Genomic DNA, 18,157 nt, shown 5'->3' with positions numbered 1-18,157 from the left:
ACACATCCCCACAGGCTGACAAGGCGTCCACCCGCCTGAAGCAGCTCAAGCGGCAGCTGGAGGAGGCCGAGGAGGAGGCCCAGCGGGCCAACGCCTCCCGTCGGAAACTGCAGCGCGAGCTGGAGGATGCCACCGAGACCGCTGACGCCATGAACCGGGAGGTCAGCTCGCTCAAGAACAAGCTCAGGTGAGCCCTGCCTCTGCCTGGCCCCTTCCCAGTTATTTCTCCTTCGCAAGTAAGTTGGCTCTAGACACCAGTGAGCAGAGCGCCGGAGGACGGGAAAAGTGCAGTCAGGGCCCGGGGCCCCTGGAAGTTCTTGCCTCCCAGGCTCTAGCCCAGCCTGCGAATAAACTGTCAGCTCAAGGGCACCTGCTCCTTCCTAGCTGGAAGGTCTGCTCAGGTGGCTGCTCCCCCCCGATGGGAACAGTCCCATGCTGAGCATTTGGAACTGGAAGGCACAGGGCAGCCTGGCAGGTCCTGGCCCCTCCTAGGTGCCTAGTGAGCTTGCTGAGCAGCTGCTGTCCTCTGACCGCGCCTGCAGGACAGAGGGCCTCTTGCATTTCTCAAGGGAGGGTTAACATTCAAGAGTACAATGGCTGAGGCACAGGGTCTTCCCCCCCAGATTCTTGTTTCTTACCTTCTTTTTGGGACAGTCCTCTTTTAAAGCATGAAATCAACAACAGCAGGCATTCTCTCAGTATTTAACGCTAGTTTTCTGACGTGTGATGGGAGGAAGGTGCCGGGCTTCGCACGCTGTGTAAACAGTCCTCCCTGTATCTCAGTTTCCCCTGCTTTCTACTGTTTGAGCAAAGGGTGGGATTTTGCAGAAGGCGACTCCATCTATTCTTGTGCTTTCCCCCTTTTCATCAGTCCTGATTTCCTTGTGGGTTTTGCTAGTGTTTCTGGTTAAAGCAGAAGCTTCGATCGCCTGGTCTCTTGGAGCCTGTCTGTCCTGTGTGGAGGCTGTGGCTCCAGAGGCCCTGCATTGCTTCTCCTACGGGATGTTAGGCGCCCATATGCCCTCTAGAGGTCGCTGTGGAACGTGTGAGCTGTGCTTGGGCCACCCTGCCTGACCCTCTGCATCTGCCCGCAGGCGTGGGGACCTGCCATTTGTTGTGCCCCGCCGAATGGCTCGCAAAGGCACTGGCGAGTGCTCTGATGACGAGGTGGATGGCAAGGCCGACGGGGCAGAGGCCAAAGCTGCCGAATAACCTCTCTGCTTCTTGCGCCAGAAGGACAGACAGACCGATCGACCAATGGATGACTCCGCCTCCCCTTCCTCACCTGGGCAGCACTCCCTTCACCTCCTTGGGACTGCTGTGACCGTGACCCCCACCCCTCCCGCCAGGCCAGGGGGCCTTGGGCCTGCACCTCCCCCTAACCCCCAGGCCTTGCGTCGGCCCTTCGGCTTGTCTGCTGCTCCCCTCCCATCCTTCAGAATCTAATACCAAAGAGTCAGAGTCCTGGCCCCTTGTTGGGGACTGAGTGACCTGCAAGATCTTTGGCCTCCTCTTGCCAAAAGGGCAAGGTGGTGAGGCCCGAGTGGCAGCAGCTGGGGATGGGCTAGACTTTTCTACGTGTCTATTTTTCTTCAGACTAAGGCTTTTTGATAGCCCAACACCCCAGGAGAATTGTCACCTTCCCCCCTCTGCCACCAGCTCTTCCCCCACCTACTTCTTTGCTGTTGGCAATCACACGCGGTGACCTCACACCTTCTGCCCCATCACCCCCCCCCCCCCCTTGGGCTCTGGGTCGTCCCGCAGAGCAGACCCCAGGGCTACCACCTCTGTGCAGGGCACAGAATGCTGGGGGTGGGGAGGAAGGCGTTCCTCCCCACTCCCACTGGGCAGCGCCACTGTCCCTTCCTGATTCTAGAAGGTCTCTAGTGCAATGATGACCCCTTTCCCTTTGCGGAGGGCAGCCTGCCCCGCCACAGTAAGGCCCTTGGGCGGAGCAGACAGGGCCTTGGGGCCAAGCTGGAAAGGCCAGCAGTGGCCTCTCCCGACACTCTTGGGGACCAAATGTATTTAATGGTTAAGGGACTTGTCCCAACTCTGACAAGAGCATCAGACGGGGCCCGTGACCCTCCCACATGACCTTGTACCTGCTCCAGGACGGGCCCGTGGTGGTTTATCTGAAGCGTTGACTCAGTATAGTCGAAAACCGCCATCTGCACAGATGTTTTGGAAAAGAGAAAAATGAAAGGTTTTCTTTTCCCCCCGTAATAAATGGTAAAGTCCCCAGTTTTGATCACTGCCTTTCCTTTGGAACCATGTTTAGAAGAGAGTAGCGTGTCCTACACTGGTCTACACTGGTTGCTGAATTTACCTGTATTCCTAACTGTTTTGTATATGCTGCATTTAGACTTACTTATGGCAAAGAAGGCATTTTTTTATAAAAGGAAACAAACTCAACAAATCATGAAGCTGTGTTAAAGCTACGTCTGCCTCCAGAGCTCTGAATTCAGGTCCCAGTTGCTGTCACAAAGGAGTGAATGGACCTCGCACCCCAACCCTTTTTTATAGAATAAAAGTGCCTTAGCATGTGCTGCAGCTGTCACCACTACAGGAAGCTGGTTTACAGGTGTTCCCACTGAGCGTCACAATAAAGAATCCATGTGCTATGAGCATGTGTCTTGGTGTCTGTGGGCCGCAGAGGGGGCCTGGGAGGGGCTGTGCTTTGTCTGTGCAGCAGGCACCTGCTTTGTGCATCCTGGAAGCTTCCAGGAGTGCAGCGTGGTGGACACAGGCCTGGATGGGGCAGCATCGTGCAGAAAAGGTGAGAGAAAGGCAGCTGGGTCAGGCTCAAGGGAGCTGAGAGCGTCTCCTGTGAGCCTTAGTTCATTAGCTATTGAGCACCTACTGTGTGCTTGACACTGAGCTGGCACAAGGTAGAGACACCAGGCGCAGGCCTAAGTTCCATGGGCTTCCTTAGTCACCAGACTGCACAGTCTGCCCTAAGGAGGGTTGTCCCAAGGGCAGTAGAGGCAGGAATGGGGGACTTGGTGAGTCTGCCTGTAGGAATGGGAGCAGGAGGCTCTTCATAGGACTGTCAAAGCTTGATTCATTCATTTTTGAACCAGGCCCCTTGCTTACCAGGAGCATAAGGGCAATGGAGGAAGACGGATGTTCCTGCACTTTCAGTAGGTGGGGAGGGAAGACAGGTTTTCCGCAGAGAAGGGAGATGGCACCCACTTGACCTCAGGTGTGGACTTAAGCAGCAAGCCCTGGGCCACTGTTGGGCCAGCTCGGTGGCTAAGGAGAGCCACGTGCCTCTGGGCAGGACATTTTCCAGGCCTCGGATCACTGACCCATCCAGCCTCAGCGGGCACACTTTCTCCCCTGGGGAGGGAGCAGGAGAAGACACCATGAGAGGGAGGTAGAGCCAGGCCCTGGAGGGCTTGGGGGGCTGCTCCTTCCTTTCAGTAACATTGGGATTCCCGAGCTGCAAAATTCATCCACATTCGTTGTCACATCAGACGCTCTGGGTTGGATTTCAGCTTCACCACCTCATTGCAACCTTGAACCAGGGGTGTGGAAGTTTCCCTTCTTTTTTATTTATTATTTTATTTTAGAGAGAGGAAGGGAGAGAGCGAGAGAGAAACATCGATTTGTTCCACTAATTCATGCTCTCATTGGTCGATTCTTACATGTGCCCTGACCGGGCATCAGACCAGCAACGTATCAGGGACGCTCTGACCAACTGAGCTACCTGGCCAGGGCTGAGGCGTGGAAATTTTCTGACACACCTGGAGCCAACAGGGACTTAGGGAAGAAAGTACCCTGTTAGCATACTTGGGGGTTTTAAGGATTTCTCTTCCTGTGGGCAAACGGCATGGTCCAGAAAACAACGAGGCAGGCACCAGCGCCCACCTCCTCCCTTTGGGGCAAGTCATTGCACCCCATCTGAACCTTAGTTTTCTGTTTGGAAATGTGTCATAAATGTTTTCATCACAGGGCCGTTGTAAGAGTTGAGATAATGTGTGAAAATGCTTCGCAACGTGTAAAGGACTCAGGTGCTGTTATTTTTCCCCCATAAAGGTTGAGCTTCTTTAGGATTTATTCAAAATTTTTTTAAACCATGATACGAAACAGCAAAACTTACCATCTGAACCATTTTCAAGGGTACAGTTTCACGGCATTAAGCTCATTCACATTGTGCTTAATCACCACCATCCATCTGCAGAATATTTTTGTTTTGTAAAAGTAGAAATCCTCCCCCACTGAACACTAACTCTCCGTGTCCCCTCCCTTCCCAGCCCCTGGCACCTTTCCGCCAATGAATTTGACTACTCCAGGCACCTCTAAGGAACCGCACAGCGTTTGTCTTCTTTGATGGCTTATTAGACTTAAGCATATTGTCCTCAAGGTTCGTCCGCGCTGTAGCATGTGTCGGAATTGCCTTCGTAGTGTGAGTAATATTCCCTTGTGTGGATCCACCCACAGCGTTCTTGCCCGGTCGTCCACTGGTGGCCGCGTGGGTAGCTCCCACCTTTAAGCTGCTGTGAGTGATGCTGCTTTGAACATGCGTGTACAGGTATCTCGTTGAGACCCTGCTTTCAGTTGTGGAAGGTGTATACCCAGAAGTGTGCTTGCTGGATTGTAATGTAATTCTATGTTTAAATTTTTTAGGAACTGCCATACTGATTTATTCAGTGACTAGATGCTGTTTCTTCTTAAATCCTCCCTGGAAGATATATTTTTTTCCATTGATTTTTAAGAGAGAGTGGAAGGAAGGGAGGGTAGGGGGGAGAGAGAGAAACACGGATGTGAGGGAGATACATTGATTGGCTGCCTCCTGCAGGCACCCTGACCGGGACCGGGGAGCGAACCTGCAACCCAAGTACATGCCCTTGACCGGGAATCGAACCTGTGACCCTTAGGTCTGCAGGCCGGCACTCTAACCATTGAGCCACGCTGGCTAGGGCTGGATGCTATTATTATTTTTTAAAGTTTTATTTTTATTCCACTTATAATTCTTCTTATTTTTTTTTAATCCTCAGCTGAGGACATCTTTTCCATTGCTTTTCAAAGAGAGTGAAAGGGAGAGACAGAGAGAAATCGATGTGAGAGACACACATCGATTGATTGCCTCCCACGTGCCCCTGGACCGGGGCCAGGGATCGGGGATCGAGCCTGCAACCAAGGTATGTGCCCTTGGCTGGAATCGAACCCGGGACCCAACAGTCTGTGGGCCGACGCTCTAACCACAGCCCAACAGCTAGGGCATGGATGCTATTTTTTTTTTTTTAATTTATGTTTTGTTATTGATTTTAGAGAGGAGGGAGAGGGAGAAACATAGATGTGAAAGAGACACATCTATACGCACAGAGGGAGGGAGAAACCACCCGGCTGCCTCCTGTACTCAGCCCGACAAGGGAACGGACCCACACCCTGGCCGTGAATCGAACCCACGGCCTTTCGGTGCACGGGATGGTGCTCCAACCAACTGAGCCACAGCAGCCAGGGCAGGCTGCTCTTATCTTTAAGGCCCGCCAGGAGCAGAGGGCTTGGTGGCGCTCCCTACGCGTGCTCGGGGGGCGGAGGCGGAGGCGTCGCCTGGTGTGGCTTTCACAGCCCCCCCCCCCCCCCCCCCCCCCCCCCCGCCACTCCTCACCCCTCCCGGTTGGGATCTGTGGGCCCGAGGCTGCTTCCTCCTGTCCTCGGTACTGGGCAGAGTGCCTTTCCACGTAACAACCCTTAATCTAGATAAATTACTCAATCGCCTGTTTTAAATTGGACCCAAAGGTTGTTAACCCTGAGAATGCGCCCAGTTCTCTTCGACGTTACACGGGCACTAAAACTGAACGCAGTGTTTGTTTTGATTTCACCATGAAAATACTAACATCGTGGGGTTGAGTTTTGTCACTTTTATACTTAGTCCGAACCGTTCCTGAGTTGACAGTTGTTACTCACCCGGGGCCCAATTTCAGGACATGAGGAAAGACGCGGAGGATTGTCCCCTGCTCGGTGCTGGCAGCCTGGCGACGAGGGGCTCAGACCAGTGGCCGCTTCCCGTGAGGTCGGCTGGCGCCGTTGGCGTGGAGTGCAGGCCCCTGTGCTCTGCAGCCCGAGGGGCCTGTCTCTGAGCCAGGGCACTCTGATGCCTGCACAGGACCCTTGGTTACATGCTCGGTTTGAAGCTCCCTGCCCACTCCCATTGTCCCTGTAAAAAACAGGACGACAGGGACATAGGGTCCCTGTTCTACACACAAAACTCATAATGTCCAGCGTGTCTGAGCCGAGCATAGCTCCCCATGTGCTGGAGAGCCTGGGGGGGGGGGGGGGGTGCTGGCTGTGTGCCTCTGGCTGGTGACTCCTCCAGGTGATGCTGGTGGCACATGCCAGACACCTTTCTAAGTGATTTTGGGTCACATTTCCACTGAACTGGGATTTTCCTCGCACTGGGACATCCATGTTCGTTGAGGCCAGGGATGTCCGTCTGGGGTCCATTCTGCACGCTCATCAGAGGATCCTTATGACCACTGGGCCAAGGCTCATGCCGGTATCGAGTTAGTTCTGCATCTCACAATGGCCGTGTTTGGATGTCAAGCTGAAGTCATGCAAGTGAAATCAGGAAGAAGGGAGGTGACAGGAAAAACATGACGAGAAATAACTTTAAACAAGTCTAAGGTGAAATGTGACACTTGCTTGGAGTCTTGGCTCCTCCCTCGAGTTGCCTGGAGAAAGCAGGGCCTCTCTCCTCGCCTTGGCTTCCTCTTCTGGGAAATCAGGCCTTTGCAGGGTGACTGTAAGCCCAAGCTCTCTGTGTGGCCTTTATGCAATATTATCCATCACTCTGCTGTCCCTCCCTGAAAAGCTGGGGGGGGGGGGGTGGCCACGGTGCCCCATGGGCATTTGCCAGGATGAACAGGCCCAGATGGAGGCGTCCATTTCCAGCCCCTCCTGCCTGGGGGAAGCCGAAAAGCCCAACCGCCGCTGGGATTACAGGCTGTGGGACATTTTCCTCCCAGTTTCTTTATCTGTAACATCGAGTTAATAATTCCCAGAGCTGATGTGAGGATGAAATACAAAAGGCAAAGAGGTGCCGGCACAGTGCCTGACACCCACTCTGCCCTTTGTCCATGGTGGCTGCTCTGCTCAAAAGCCTGGCAGTGCTTTTGGAGGTGTTTTTTCCGTTTTCAGACTTTCCAGTGTCACCATGACACCGGGTTTCCTATAAAAAGGTCTGTCGTCAAGAGGAAAGGAGCCAGGAGAGACAGCAGCAAGGTTCTCTGTGCCAAGTCGACAACCTCTGTGTCCACACAAATGGCATTGACCACCATGGATGGGCCTCCTCAGGCAGGTCACTGTGATCTGAAGGCACTGTCCCTGCCACCAGGGACAAGTCTGGAGAGAGACCTGATCTCAAGAGATCAGGGGAGACGTGAACACGGTGGCCTAGCAGTGGGCTCCCTGGTGCCATGGGAGCAGAGCCAGCAGGGGACAGTAGACTGTGGGGGAAGATGCTGGAGGGCTTCTCAAAGGAGGTGATACCTGATTTGGGCTTTGAAGGATGAGCATGATTTTTCCAGGTGGTAGAAGCAGGTGCTCCTGGCAGAAGGATGTACGTAAGCATCCGCGGCCTTCAATAGCAGCAGGTACGCAATGAACACAAGTGCGCAAGGAGCCTTGGTATGTTCAGGGACTGTGCTAGTTGCTGGTGGCAGAAAGGTGTACAAGGCAGGCATTTGGGGGATTGTGGGAGAGCATGAGAGAGGAGGAGTCTGGCAACAAGCCCGTGGGGCGGAGGGCTTTGTAATTTGCTCAGGATCCCTCAGTCCATCAGTGGCAGGTCTTCCTCCTAGAAGCTGGAGGCAGGATGGGTTGAGCCCAGGAGGACCTGGGATGTCAGATCCAGGGTTGCTCCGCTCAGCGGCCAGCAGGCAGGGCGGGGCTAGTCTGGGGCGCCGGTTGTGTAATGTGTTTGATCATGAGCTTCTCTAGACTTCGACAGGCTCTTTCACTTTCGTTTCCCCGGCACCTCTGGACACAGGAGCGTCTGGTTTTATGCAGACACAGCTGCCGAGTGGATCTGGGCAGCTAAGGATAACTGGATCTTGTTCCAAACCAGCCGGAGGGAGATTCTTGGTAAGCTGGGGTGAGTAGGAGCCCCCCACCCATCTTCTCATCCTCAGAGCTCTTTCTTTTTTTAAATATATCTTTATTGATTTCAGAGAGAGGAAAGGAGAGGGGGAGAGAGAGATAGAAACATCAGTGATGGGAAAGTCATTGATCGGCTGCAGCCCGCAGCCCCGGCATGTGCCCTGATCTAGAATTGAACCCTGATCACCTGGATCCTAGGTTGACGCTCAACCGCTGAGCCACGCCCGGCTGGGCCTCACAGCTCTTTCTAAGACAAGGATTAGTGTCACTAGTTTACAGATGAGGGAAAACTGAAGCTCAGGGGTCTAGGTAATGGGCCCAAGGGCACACGGAAACAGAGGCAGAGGCGGGATTGGAACTCAGGTCTGTCTGATGCCTTCCTCCCTCATCCTGCGGCCTAAACAGTGGAGGGGGAACTGCTCAGATGGGTTCTCAAGCCCTGCTCCCAGTGCAGCTCAGTCCTGGGCTACCCGAGGCATGAGCCAGTGACCCCAGAGGAAGGTGGATGTTGGGCCATTCGGAGGAAGCAGGGGAGGTGGAGGAGGGCAGGTGACCCCGAGCCTGTGGTCCTTGTGGCCGGCGCCCTGAGGCTGCCCCCGGGGCTGCTGCCGAGGCTGATGGGGGCACAGGATTTCTTTTGAGATTTCAAAAATCGAGAGGTTGTTTCACCCACACGGTCAGCTTAGTGCCAGGCCCTGTGGGGAAGCTGAAGCCCTGAGTGGGCAGTGACTTGCCCCGGGTGCCAAGATGGAAGATGGAGGCCGAGAGGGACAGTGGTCGGGCTCTCCCCGCTCCTGGCTGGCCCTCGGTTCAGGGCCGGGGGTGACGGGAGGAGGAAGAGGCGGTCCTGTGTGTCCAGGATCGAAAGGAAGGCCCAGACGTAGGGAGTGCGACGGGCGTGGTGCATGACCCCAGCTGTCACCTTCAGAAACCAGCTGTGGACGTGGGTACAGCAGGCGTCTGAGCTTAGACCTAGGCGTCTACACAGGCAGAGCCTAGGCGTCTACACAGGCAGAGCCAAGCCTGGAAACGGCGCCATCATTCAAGCCGCGCTCCCTCCTTAAACACCCGCATCAGAAGGGGCCGCCTCCGTGGTGCCCTCCAAGGGCTGGTGACGCGGGGCCAGCCGCTGCCCTGAAAGGATTTGCTCGCACGTCCCGCCCATTTGTAAGAGCTTGGCTTCAGCCCTTGGCGCTGAGCTGCATGCCCGGTGCCCGGTGCCCGGTGCCCGGTGCCCGGTGCGGAGCGGCCGCCTCTGGTCCACAGGCCGACGGCCCCCGGCGGCCCCCGGCCTCTCGCGCTCGGCCCGTTATGGCAGCGCCTGCGGTTTTCCATTTTTACGAGAGCCAATCAATCACACTTTTCCTTTATGGCTTCTGGGATTTGTGTCTTGATTAGCAATGTTTCCGCAACAACATTAGTTTTAACATTTCTTTCCAGCACATTTATAGTTTTTTCTTTCTGACTTACACTTCGATTCCTTTAGGATTGATTGATTGATTGATTGATTTTATAGAAGCTTTCGTGCCTTCTTCCTCTCCTCCTCCTCTTCTGTGTCTTCATCTTCCATGTCTTCCTTCTGCACGGCAAATGGGCACCTACAGCAGCCACAAAGGGACACAGCTGTCCCTGAGCCTTCAAAGGAGCCTCCGATGCTGTGAGAAAAGCGGAGTGGGAGAGGCAGGAGGGAGCTGGGCCCGGCCCGCGGGGGGCGGGGGGCTCCGGCAGGTCCTGCCCAGGGCCCAGCGTCTGTATCAGATTATAACGGGAACCCGTATTTTTCACATTCTTCTCTTCCTCTCTGTCATCATATTAAGAAATTATGGCTGCAGGAAGGAGACGGGGAAATCAATGGAACTCTGAAATCTGACAGAACTGTCAAAAGTCCATTAACTCAGTGGGGGTAATTTGTGTGAAATCTGAGTCATAGTTTTATTTGTTTTCTGCCAGAAAGAGCTTTTCACCAAGATCAACAAGAAATGCAAATGGAATGACTCCGTTTCCAGTGAAACTGGGGTTGTCCTGTGTCCCCACCATGGGACATACCCCAGGATTTAGCCAGCGGTGCCGGGAGGGTGCCCGGGGATAGGAGGGGCAGCAGAGAACAGATACAGATACAAATGATACACAGTTCAAAGATTATTGGAAGAACATGAGTCATTACTTGCAAAGCCTTAGAGCACTCTGGGGCAGAGCAAACACCACACAGGTCAGCCACCTTATCATTAGCAATTATTATACCAAGTCCTTTGTTCTGGTTTCAGGCGGGTCTCAGGAGGGGTAGTTGATAAATGCTGGTTTACCTTCTTAAAATAACCCCTAATCACAATCAACATTTGCTTACTTCCTTTGTCTCCCAAGGCAAGGTAGTCACAGACAGAACTGAGAGAAATTCTCTCTCTGGGAAGATCTGTTTAGATCATGATAGTTCATCGAATAGAATTGATCCAGAGTATTTATTTACTCTTATTGACCTGAGAGGGGGAGAGAGAAACATCAGTCGCTCCACACTGTTGGGCATGGCTGACTCCTGTTTGTGCCACACATACATGCCTTATCTTATCCAACCCGCAACCTTGGCAAACTGGGCGAGGCTCTAGCCAGCTGAGCTACCTGGCAGGGCCAGAGCATTTGCTCACAGTGAAGGCCATAAGACCTGACTGCCTTCCATGTACCTGCCCTTCCCATTTGGGGAAAATCTGGCCTCAACTCAGATCCCATGATTACAGTACTGCCCCATCCCCAACGGTCAACAAGAGACTTCAACACGGAGACTTCCGAGGGATGCGCCTTCCTAGCGCTCGGAGACCACACTGTCACCCACGTATCCTTCAAATTGGTTTATGATCAAAAGGGAGACTGTGGATGAAAAAAACCGGCGTTCTACAGAATGTAACCTCACAGTGTTATCTGATCATAAAATCCTAACCGGGCGGTTCCCGGTGGGTGGTCACAGCCCAGGCATATAACTTTTAGTCAAAGGTTTATGTTTGCCGTCAGCAAGCCCTGTCCTTTGTTTCTGTGCGTCATGGTTAACACACCTTTGAAATAACCTCCCTCAAGAGAGCACAATCTTGTTAACATTCCTGCGATGCACTCCCCACCTGCTTGCTCCCACTTTCCTGCAACCTTCCTTACACGGCCTCCTTCAGTTCCGATGCACGGGAGAAACTGAGAAACGTATTCCCCAGTGCATATGAGGTCTTGCTCAGTTTGACTCAAATAAACTCCTCTAGAAATTATCAAAACAAAATGTATTATTGCCTTGAAATGAAGGGGATTCTGGCCCAGGCTACAACATTCATGAAGCTTGACGACATTATTCTGAGTAAGATAAGCCAGTCTCCAAAGGATGAAGACTGTGTGATTCACTTCTAGGAGGCACTCAGATCCGGAGACACAGAAAATAGAATTGCGGTTTCCAGGGCCTGGGAAGGGGGATGGGGAGTTTCTGTTTAGTGGGTACAGAGTTTCTGTTCTGCAAGATGAAAAGAGTTCTGGAGACTGGTTGCACAACAACATGAATGTATTTAACAGTGAAGAACTGTACACTTAAAAATGGTTAAGCATAAATTTTATGTTGTACAAATTTTTTAGTATAATAAAAATTTTTTAAAAATGAAAGACATGTTTCTTTAAAAAAATTACTGAGCACTGGAAGATGGAAGAGTTGGACAGCTCATATACTGTGAGTATAAATGTAAATTGGTGCAATTTGCTTGCATACAGTGTAGCTCGAGGTATGAAGGAATTTTCATATGTAGATTCCTTCTGACCCAATCATTCTACTTCCAGAAATATCTGAGGGAAACAATCTCAAATGCGGGTAAAGTTCTATGCAAGAAGAGTGTTTTTGCACTCTTCGTAAAGAATTAGAAACAAGCTAAGGTCCAATGGTTGGGAGAGGACAGCAGAGAGGACCTGGCACTGTCAGGAGGGCTGGGCAGCCCCAGCAGGGCTGCAGGGATGGGGCCAGGACCCCGGGCCCTTAGGGGAAGAGGGTCTTACAGAAGCAAGAAGGGCACAGGCTTTGGGAAACTACAGCCCCAGGAATTTCTCAAGACAGACTTGGGCATAGGGTTCAAGACATCATTTTCGAACAAGAAGAGTCATTTACAAGTAAACAAATACACATTAATAAACATTATTTTTTTATATTACAGAGAGTAGAGCATAGTCCTCACAAACATGGGATTTGGATCGGAATGACTTGGGTTTGGGTCCTGGCCGCAGTACTATTGTGGAAACTTGGGCTGGCCTGAGTTTTGGTGAAAACCTCGACTGGGTGATGGTTTCCTCCACTGTCAAAGGGGAGCCACAACAGCGCTCATGACGTGAAATGTGCACGCGTGCTGATGAGGGACCAGGCAAGGACCCTACCGTAGACACAATCAATATTAGCTCCAGCAAGTAGTACACACAAATGCTCCCATCCTCAAGTAATTTCCAGAGCATTCCTCACCACCTTCTCTTCTGTGTGTGGTTTTATTGCCTCTTTGGTTCTGTTGCTCCTCAGCTGTCTGTCTCCTTGTCTGATGGTCTCCTCCTTGTGCCCCAACAGGACAACAGGACTGTCACTTGGCTGGGAGTGGGCTGGAGTGAGGTGAGCAACTTCTCTTAAGTAGCAGCCAGCAGAGCCCAGCAGCCAGAGAAACACATTGGATTGAGTCCATCTTTGGACTGATGGCATTTGTGACCGTCCCAGAGGGAAGCGCCAGAGACCCGGCCCCTCGCTGCTCCCTGGTGCCACAGCTGGCTCATATTCGACCCCATAATTTGTTTTCTCTCTCCTAAGGGTGAAGCAACACCTCCTTCCAGCCAGGCACAGGCTGGTGAGCTGAAGGGGAAACTCTGAGATCCCACTGCTGACACCATGACCTCAGAAGCCGACGGGATGGCCCCAGGTAGTCACCTTCCTCCTCTGGCCGGTTCCTACTTATGACCTAGAATTGAGGGTGCTGCCTCCAGACTGGGTTAAACTACACAGGAATCAAGAACCTCCAAGGGAATTAATGTGTCCTCAAGCCCCCAAGAGGAGCCAAGGGGAGTCTCCTCAACCCAGAGTCTATGGGGGGACCTCCTTCATGGTTCTCTCCTTAGGGTGCTCACTGCCCCCCTTCCACTGCCATGCATGCAGTGGCTCCAAAGAGGCCAGGACAGCCCGCGGAGGTGGGCACTGCTTGTCCCCTGTACCCAGAAACTGCTAGTTCCAGGTGGAAACCTTCCCCCTCCATTGCACCTCCAGCCCCACAGATGAGTTAGGGCCCTGACCTGTGCTCCCAGTTACAAACACCAGCCTACCGGGTGGACTGTCTCAGGCAGAAACTTCTGTTGGTCTCAAAGGCCACTACAGAGGCTGGCTTTGTTATTTCCCCACCACATCCAAGAAATACACAGATTTGGTGCTCGGGGTTCCATGGAAGCCCTGGCTTCCTTTTTCCCTCAGTGAATGAAGCCAGAAAAAGAAAAACAACCCTGCACCCACACAGATCTACAGCGCATTGCCAGGCAACCAAATCGCCCTCCCAGGAGAGGAAAACACTTGTTCATGTTGCAGAATGAGGGAGGAGAGGACAGATCGGAGGCCAGCTGCTCCTGAGCAGGCTCTGGGGTCCTTGAGGGAGGGCTGGAGCTGGTGGATTTCTGAGGATAAACAAGATGATCTCTTGTTTAAGAAATGGGCCAGCTTGGGGTCAGAGGTGCCAATGGGGAGCTGTGGCCCCTGAGACCAGCCTGGAGGGGACAGAGGTGATCCTGAGTGATCACAGAGTTAGAGCTGAGGGTTCAACTCCCCACCCACCTGAAGACACCTCCTCCGTTGCCCATCTTGGGGCATCTGTGAGAAGCAGGAGGAGTCCTCTTTGTTGGGTAGTTTTCCTCAATCAATGGTGTGTGGTCTGAAACATTATTTTTAAACAAAACAAGCCATAGGTAAACTACAGGGTAGAATGCAGAAATCACATGAATTTTTGAAACATATGGAGGCTTCAAACTAATGTAAGGAAATGTCTGAGGGTTGGCCTTGGATTCAACCTTGAGCTTTCTGCTTGTTGGCTTTGGACCTTCCCTTGTCCTGAGTTTCGCTTCCTTTTTCTGCGAAATAAGAATAATTCCCCGCGAGTGTATATAGCAGGAAACACATTGATGTCATGTCTCTGCACACACAAAACACACACCAGTCCAAGTGCCTTATCTGCAATTCCATGGTCTCTAAATTCCTGAGAGTCACATATTATTTTTAAAGATTTTTTTTTAATTTTAAAAATAACATTGAGCCCGGCCGGGCGTGGCTCAGTGGTTGAGCGTTGACCTAGGATCCAGGAGATCAGGGTTCGACTCCCGGTCAGGACATGCCCGGGTTGTGGGCTGCAGCCAATCAATGACTCTCATCATTGATGTTTCTACCTCTCTCTCTCCATCTCCTTTCCTCTCTCTGAAATCAATAAAGATATATATTTTAAAAATAAAAAATTTAAAAAAATTAAAATAACATTGATTTTTAGAGAGAGAAGGGGAGGGGAGAAATCTGGTATCTCTCCTTCTGCTCATACTCATAAGGACACCAGTCATATTGGATTAGGATCCCACACTTATGACCTCACTTAATCACAAAATTCCATCATGTGGGGGTTCAGGGCTTCAACATGTGAATTTTGGGCGACACAGTTTAGTCCATAACATCAGGTGACTGCATCAAATGTACCCCAGGTGACATCTGCTCAGGAAGAGGAGCACCTGCCCACGTATTTATACTCAACACATTTATGTTCTGCCACAATTTCTTCTTTTACTTTTTTCTTTCCGTCTAGATGGCAAAGACTTTGAGGATGTCATTGAGTATATAATGGACCCAACGAGCACAGAGAAACTGCAACTCCTGCTGAGTGATGCAGCCTGGGAGAGATTTGTGATGGCGGCCAATGTGTCCCGGTAACCTCCAGGGGATGCCTGTATTGTCACCCAAATGTCCCCCTGATCTAGTTTCCTCTGGCAGGCACACCTCCTCCAGGCAGGATCCTGTGGTTGGGGTTGAATATGTTCCTTCTCAACAGTCCATGAGGAATATTTCCTTCATATCATTCATTGATAGACAATAGCCTCAGGTTGAGAAGAGATGAAACCTGCAGGGGGAAGGCGACATGAACTTGGGCAGGTTACGTGACCACTGTCCCACAAGGCGACCCTTCAGTGTTTCTCTCCCACACCAATGTCTCTTTCTCTCCCTTCCTCTCCCTAAGCATGGCCTCGGGTGATGATTTAAAAAAAAAAAAAAGTGTGAGCCTCGCTCAGCTGACTTAGCAGGATTCTTGCTAAGACAGGAAGATACAGGCTGTCAAGGACAGAACATAGAAGGCCAAGATCAAGGCCTAGTCGAGAAGAGGGCTCAGAAGAGCCTCATGTCAATTTGGCAGTGACTCAGTGCACAGAGGTTAACTGGGGCTCGACTGCACGCTGTCCGCACAGCTGACCTGTAGTCTGCAGCCCCCCCGGAGGGCCAACGTGTGCCTTTTGCTGCTAGTTCCTTCATAGGCCAGAACTGATACCATCACGCATCACCTTGTCAGACTGTTCCCTGGCCAAATGCCAGGCAAACAGTGACACTCCTATCAATCAGCACATTCTAGGATCCCAGAGATCATTTCCCAAGGGCAAAGGGCAGACCTCTTCGTGGTCAGGTGAAGTCTTCACCACACTCTAAGATTCTCTGAATGAAGGTTTTCCTGCTCCAACCCCACTTTTCCTTGTTCGTCCCTGGAGTTCCCACTCTACAAACACTTTGAGGGTGAGGGGGTCGACCTCCCTTGAGTGAGAAGCCATCTCTATCAAACACTTACCGGTTAAGAGCATCCTAAGAGGACTTTTCCACGTTTATTCCCCGATTGAATAAGTCCTATGGAGCAGCTACAAGGTACAACATGTGTGTTTAACGTTGAAAGAAAAATTCCTTACATTTGTCAAATTCTTTTCCATATGATTTATAGTCAAAGCTCTGTGATTATGCAGAATGGATCTTACGAGCCCATATTACAGAGAAGCAAGCTGCCTTTGTTAATCACCTGACCTTATTATTCCAGGGATGAGGCAGATGCACTATATGAAGACTTGAGTGAGCTGAAAAGTCTCATGGCCGTGGAGACCGAAGACATGCCCTCGAAAGAAGAGCTGCATAGGAAGAGGTTTATGGATGAGTTTCCTCTGGTGAAACAGGAGCTTGAGGAGCACATAAGAGAGCTCCATGCACTTGCAGAGGAGGTCGACAAGGTACACAGGGACTGTACCATCTCCAAAGTGGTGGCCAATTCGACCGGCGTTGTGTCTGGCATTCTGACCATCGTTGGCCTGGCTCTGGCACCTGTGACAGCAGGGGCTAGCCTGGCGCTTCTTGGAACTGGGATAGGACTTGGGGTAGCAGCCTCTGTGACCAGTGTGTCCTCCAGCATCGTGGAACACTCAAAGAATGTGTCAGCAAAAGCCAAAGCCAGTCGGCTAGTGTCAACTGCCATCAAGGAGGAGGAGGTAGTTTTGAAGGTTCTACGTAGCAGTGCACCCAAAATTGCTTCTGTAGCAGAAAAGTGCATCAAATCCCTGATAAACCTTGTAAAGCATGGCCGCGCCTTCAAGCTGGTCAAATCCAACCCTTCCTTAGCAGCACAGGCCACACGCTTCATGACCGCTGGGGCGACCTCGGTCCGAAGCAGCAGGCGGGTGCAGAAAGCTTTTGGAGGCACTGCTCTGGCGATGACCAAAGGAGCCAGGATCTTTGGTGCAACCAGTGCAGCTGTGTTTCTTCTGATAGATGCGATCGAACTTGCAAAGGAGTCAAAGCACTTGCTTGAGGGGCCAAAGACACAGTCGGCTGAAGAGTTGAGGCAGCAGGCCCAGGAGCTGGAGGCAAAGCTGCAGAAACTCATCTCCATTCACAAAAGGCTATGAGAGGGCCTGACTGATCCCCGACAGTGCAGGTAACAGTGGCATATGTGGGACAAAGGTGTGGAGGGACCCGTTAGGAGGGAAAAGAGGGTGAGATAAAATTGATGGAACTGGGCGTTAAAGAGTCTGGTATTTCTATAGCTGAGCACGGCAAGAGAGGGGTTCATGCGGATGGCAGGAATCTTGAAAAAGGGGAGAGAGGGGGCAAGAGGGGAGGGGTTGGGGAGAAACTTCATTTTGGACTAAGAAAGACATTGGGGTCATGAGTAAAGAGAGATGTGGAGGAATAAGCCCCAAGAAGGCCAGAACTCCTGAAGAGCTGACAACGGGAGAAAGCGGGAGTCTGAGTTGTTGCCATATGGAAGTAACGGTGGCTCCTCTCCTGGCCCTCCCCATGGTTTGCTGTCCCAGCAGAAAGGGAGTCTTTCGCTGGTCGTGGTCTCCAGCCCTGCCTTCCAGGTCCTCCTCACCACTGTCTTCCAGCAGGTTTGTCTTAGATCAGCAGTGACCTCTTTTTTTTAAAAAACATTCTATTATTTTATTTTTCAATTACAGTTGCAAGTCGCCTTTGTCTTCTAGCAGGTTTATCTTAGGTAGTGACTTCTTTTTATAAAAACGTTCTATCTTTGTATTTTTAAATTTCTCAATCACAGTTGGCATACAAAATTACATTAGTTTTAGGTATACAATATAGTGATTGGAATGATCAACTGATAAGCCCAGTAGCCACGCGGCACCATTCACAGTTATTACAATATTATCGACTGTAGGCAGTGGCTTCTTGACCGTGGTGGTGGTGATGTTGGCGGTGGCGGTGATGGCAGCAGAGTGGGTGGAGCATTTGACAAGTTGCTGGTGCTCCTTGGGGCCAGGGTGCTCCCAGAGACCAATGAAATGCCAGTGAAACTCCAAATGCTGCCTTGAACTAGTGGTTGATTTGAAAAAAGTAAAGTGAAACCAGATGTGCACAGATCTACCAGAGTGGGGCCACGAGACACAGCCTCTCCATCCGGTTGGAGGGATGGAGGTGCTGGACAAGGTGATATTTTAGATCCGTCTGTTTTCCCCCATCTTGTGTTCTATAGACTTTGGTTCAATAAACATGGGCTGTGGACTGATA

At 51.6% G+C, this 18,157-nt stretch overlaps 2 protein-coding genes across 4 annotated transcripts in view; both read left to right on the top strand.

The window, feature by feature from the left end:
• The window catches only part of MYH9 (myosin heavy chain 9), an 88,188-nt gene extending 85,561 nt beyond the window's left edge, over positions 1-2,627 (top strand). Inside the window, exons 40-41 of the mRNA XM_081127966.1 lie at positions 15-187; positions 1,095-2,627. Of these exons, the coding sequence (XP_080984092.1) occupies positions 15-187; positions 1,095-1,212 (291 nt within the window). The 3' untranslated portion in view covers positions 1,213-2,627. The remainder of the gene's footprint in view (positions 1-14; positions 188-1,094) is intronic.
• Positions 2,628-7,988: 5,361 nt separating this feature from the next.
• Positions 7,989-18,157, top strand: LOC308550503 (apolipoprotein L2-like). Of its 3 annotated transcripts, XM_081124390.1 has the most exons (5): positions 7,989-8,101; positions 12,668-12,709; positions 12,902-13,010; positions 14,916-15,036; positions 16,182-18,157. In XM_081124390.1, exons 3-5 carry the CDS (start codon positions 12,980-12,982, stop codon positions 17,038-17,040), a joined length of 1,011 nt encoding a protein of 336 aa, XP_080980516.1. In that variant the 5' UTR covers positions 7,989-8,101; positions 12,668-12,709; positions 12,902-12,979; the 3' UTR covers positions 17,041-18,157. The 3 variants fall into 3 exon arrangements, with proteins under 3 accessions (XP_080980516.1, XP_080980518.1, XP_080980517.1); XM_081124392.1 differs by lacking the exon at positions 12,668-12,709 and having other exon boundaries at positions 7,989-8,091; XM_081124391.1 differs by lacking the exon at positions 12,668-12,709 and having other exon boundaries at positions 7,990-8,101.

The sequence above is a fragment of the Miniopterus schreibersii genome (genome assembly GCF_964146895.1).
Source record: "Miniopterus schreibersii genome assembly, chromosome: 2".
Classification (NCBI taxonomy): Eukaryota; Metazoa; Chordata; class Mammalia; order Chiroptera; family Miniopteridae; genus Miniopterus; species Miniopterus schreibersii.
This window is presented reverse-complemented; position numbering and strand designations above follow the sequence as displayed.

Bases quoted from the DNA above. Each gene is read 5' to 3' on its own strand.
- LOC308550503 (XM_081124392.1), top strand. From the start codon at position 12,980: ATGACCTCAGAAGCCGACGGGATGGCCCCAG. The intron at 13,011-14,915 runs GTAGTCACCTTC...CTTTCCGTCTAG, and splicing joins AGCCGACGGGATGGCCCCAG to ATGGCAAAGACTTTGAGGAT. The intron at 15,037-16,181 runs GTAACCTCCAGG...TTATTATTCCAG, and splicing joins ATGGCGGCCAATGTGTCCCG to GGATGAGGCAGATGCACTAT.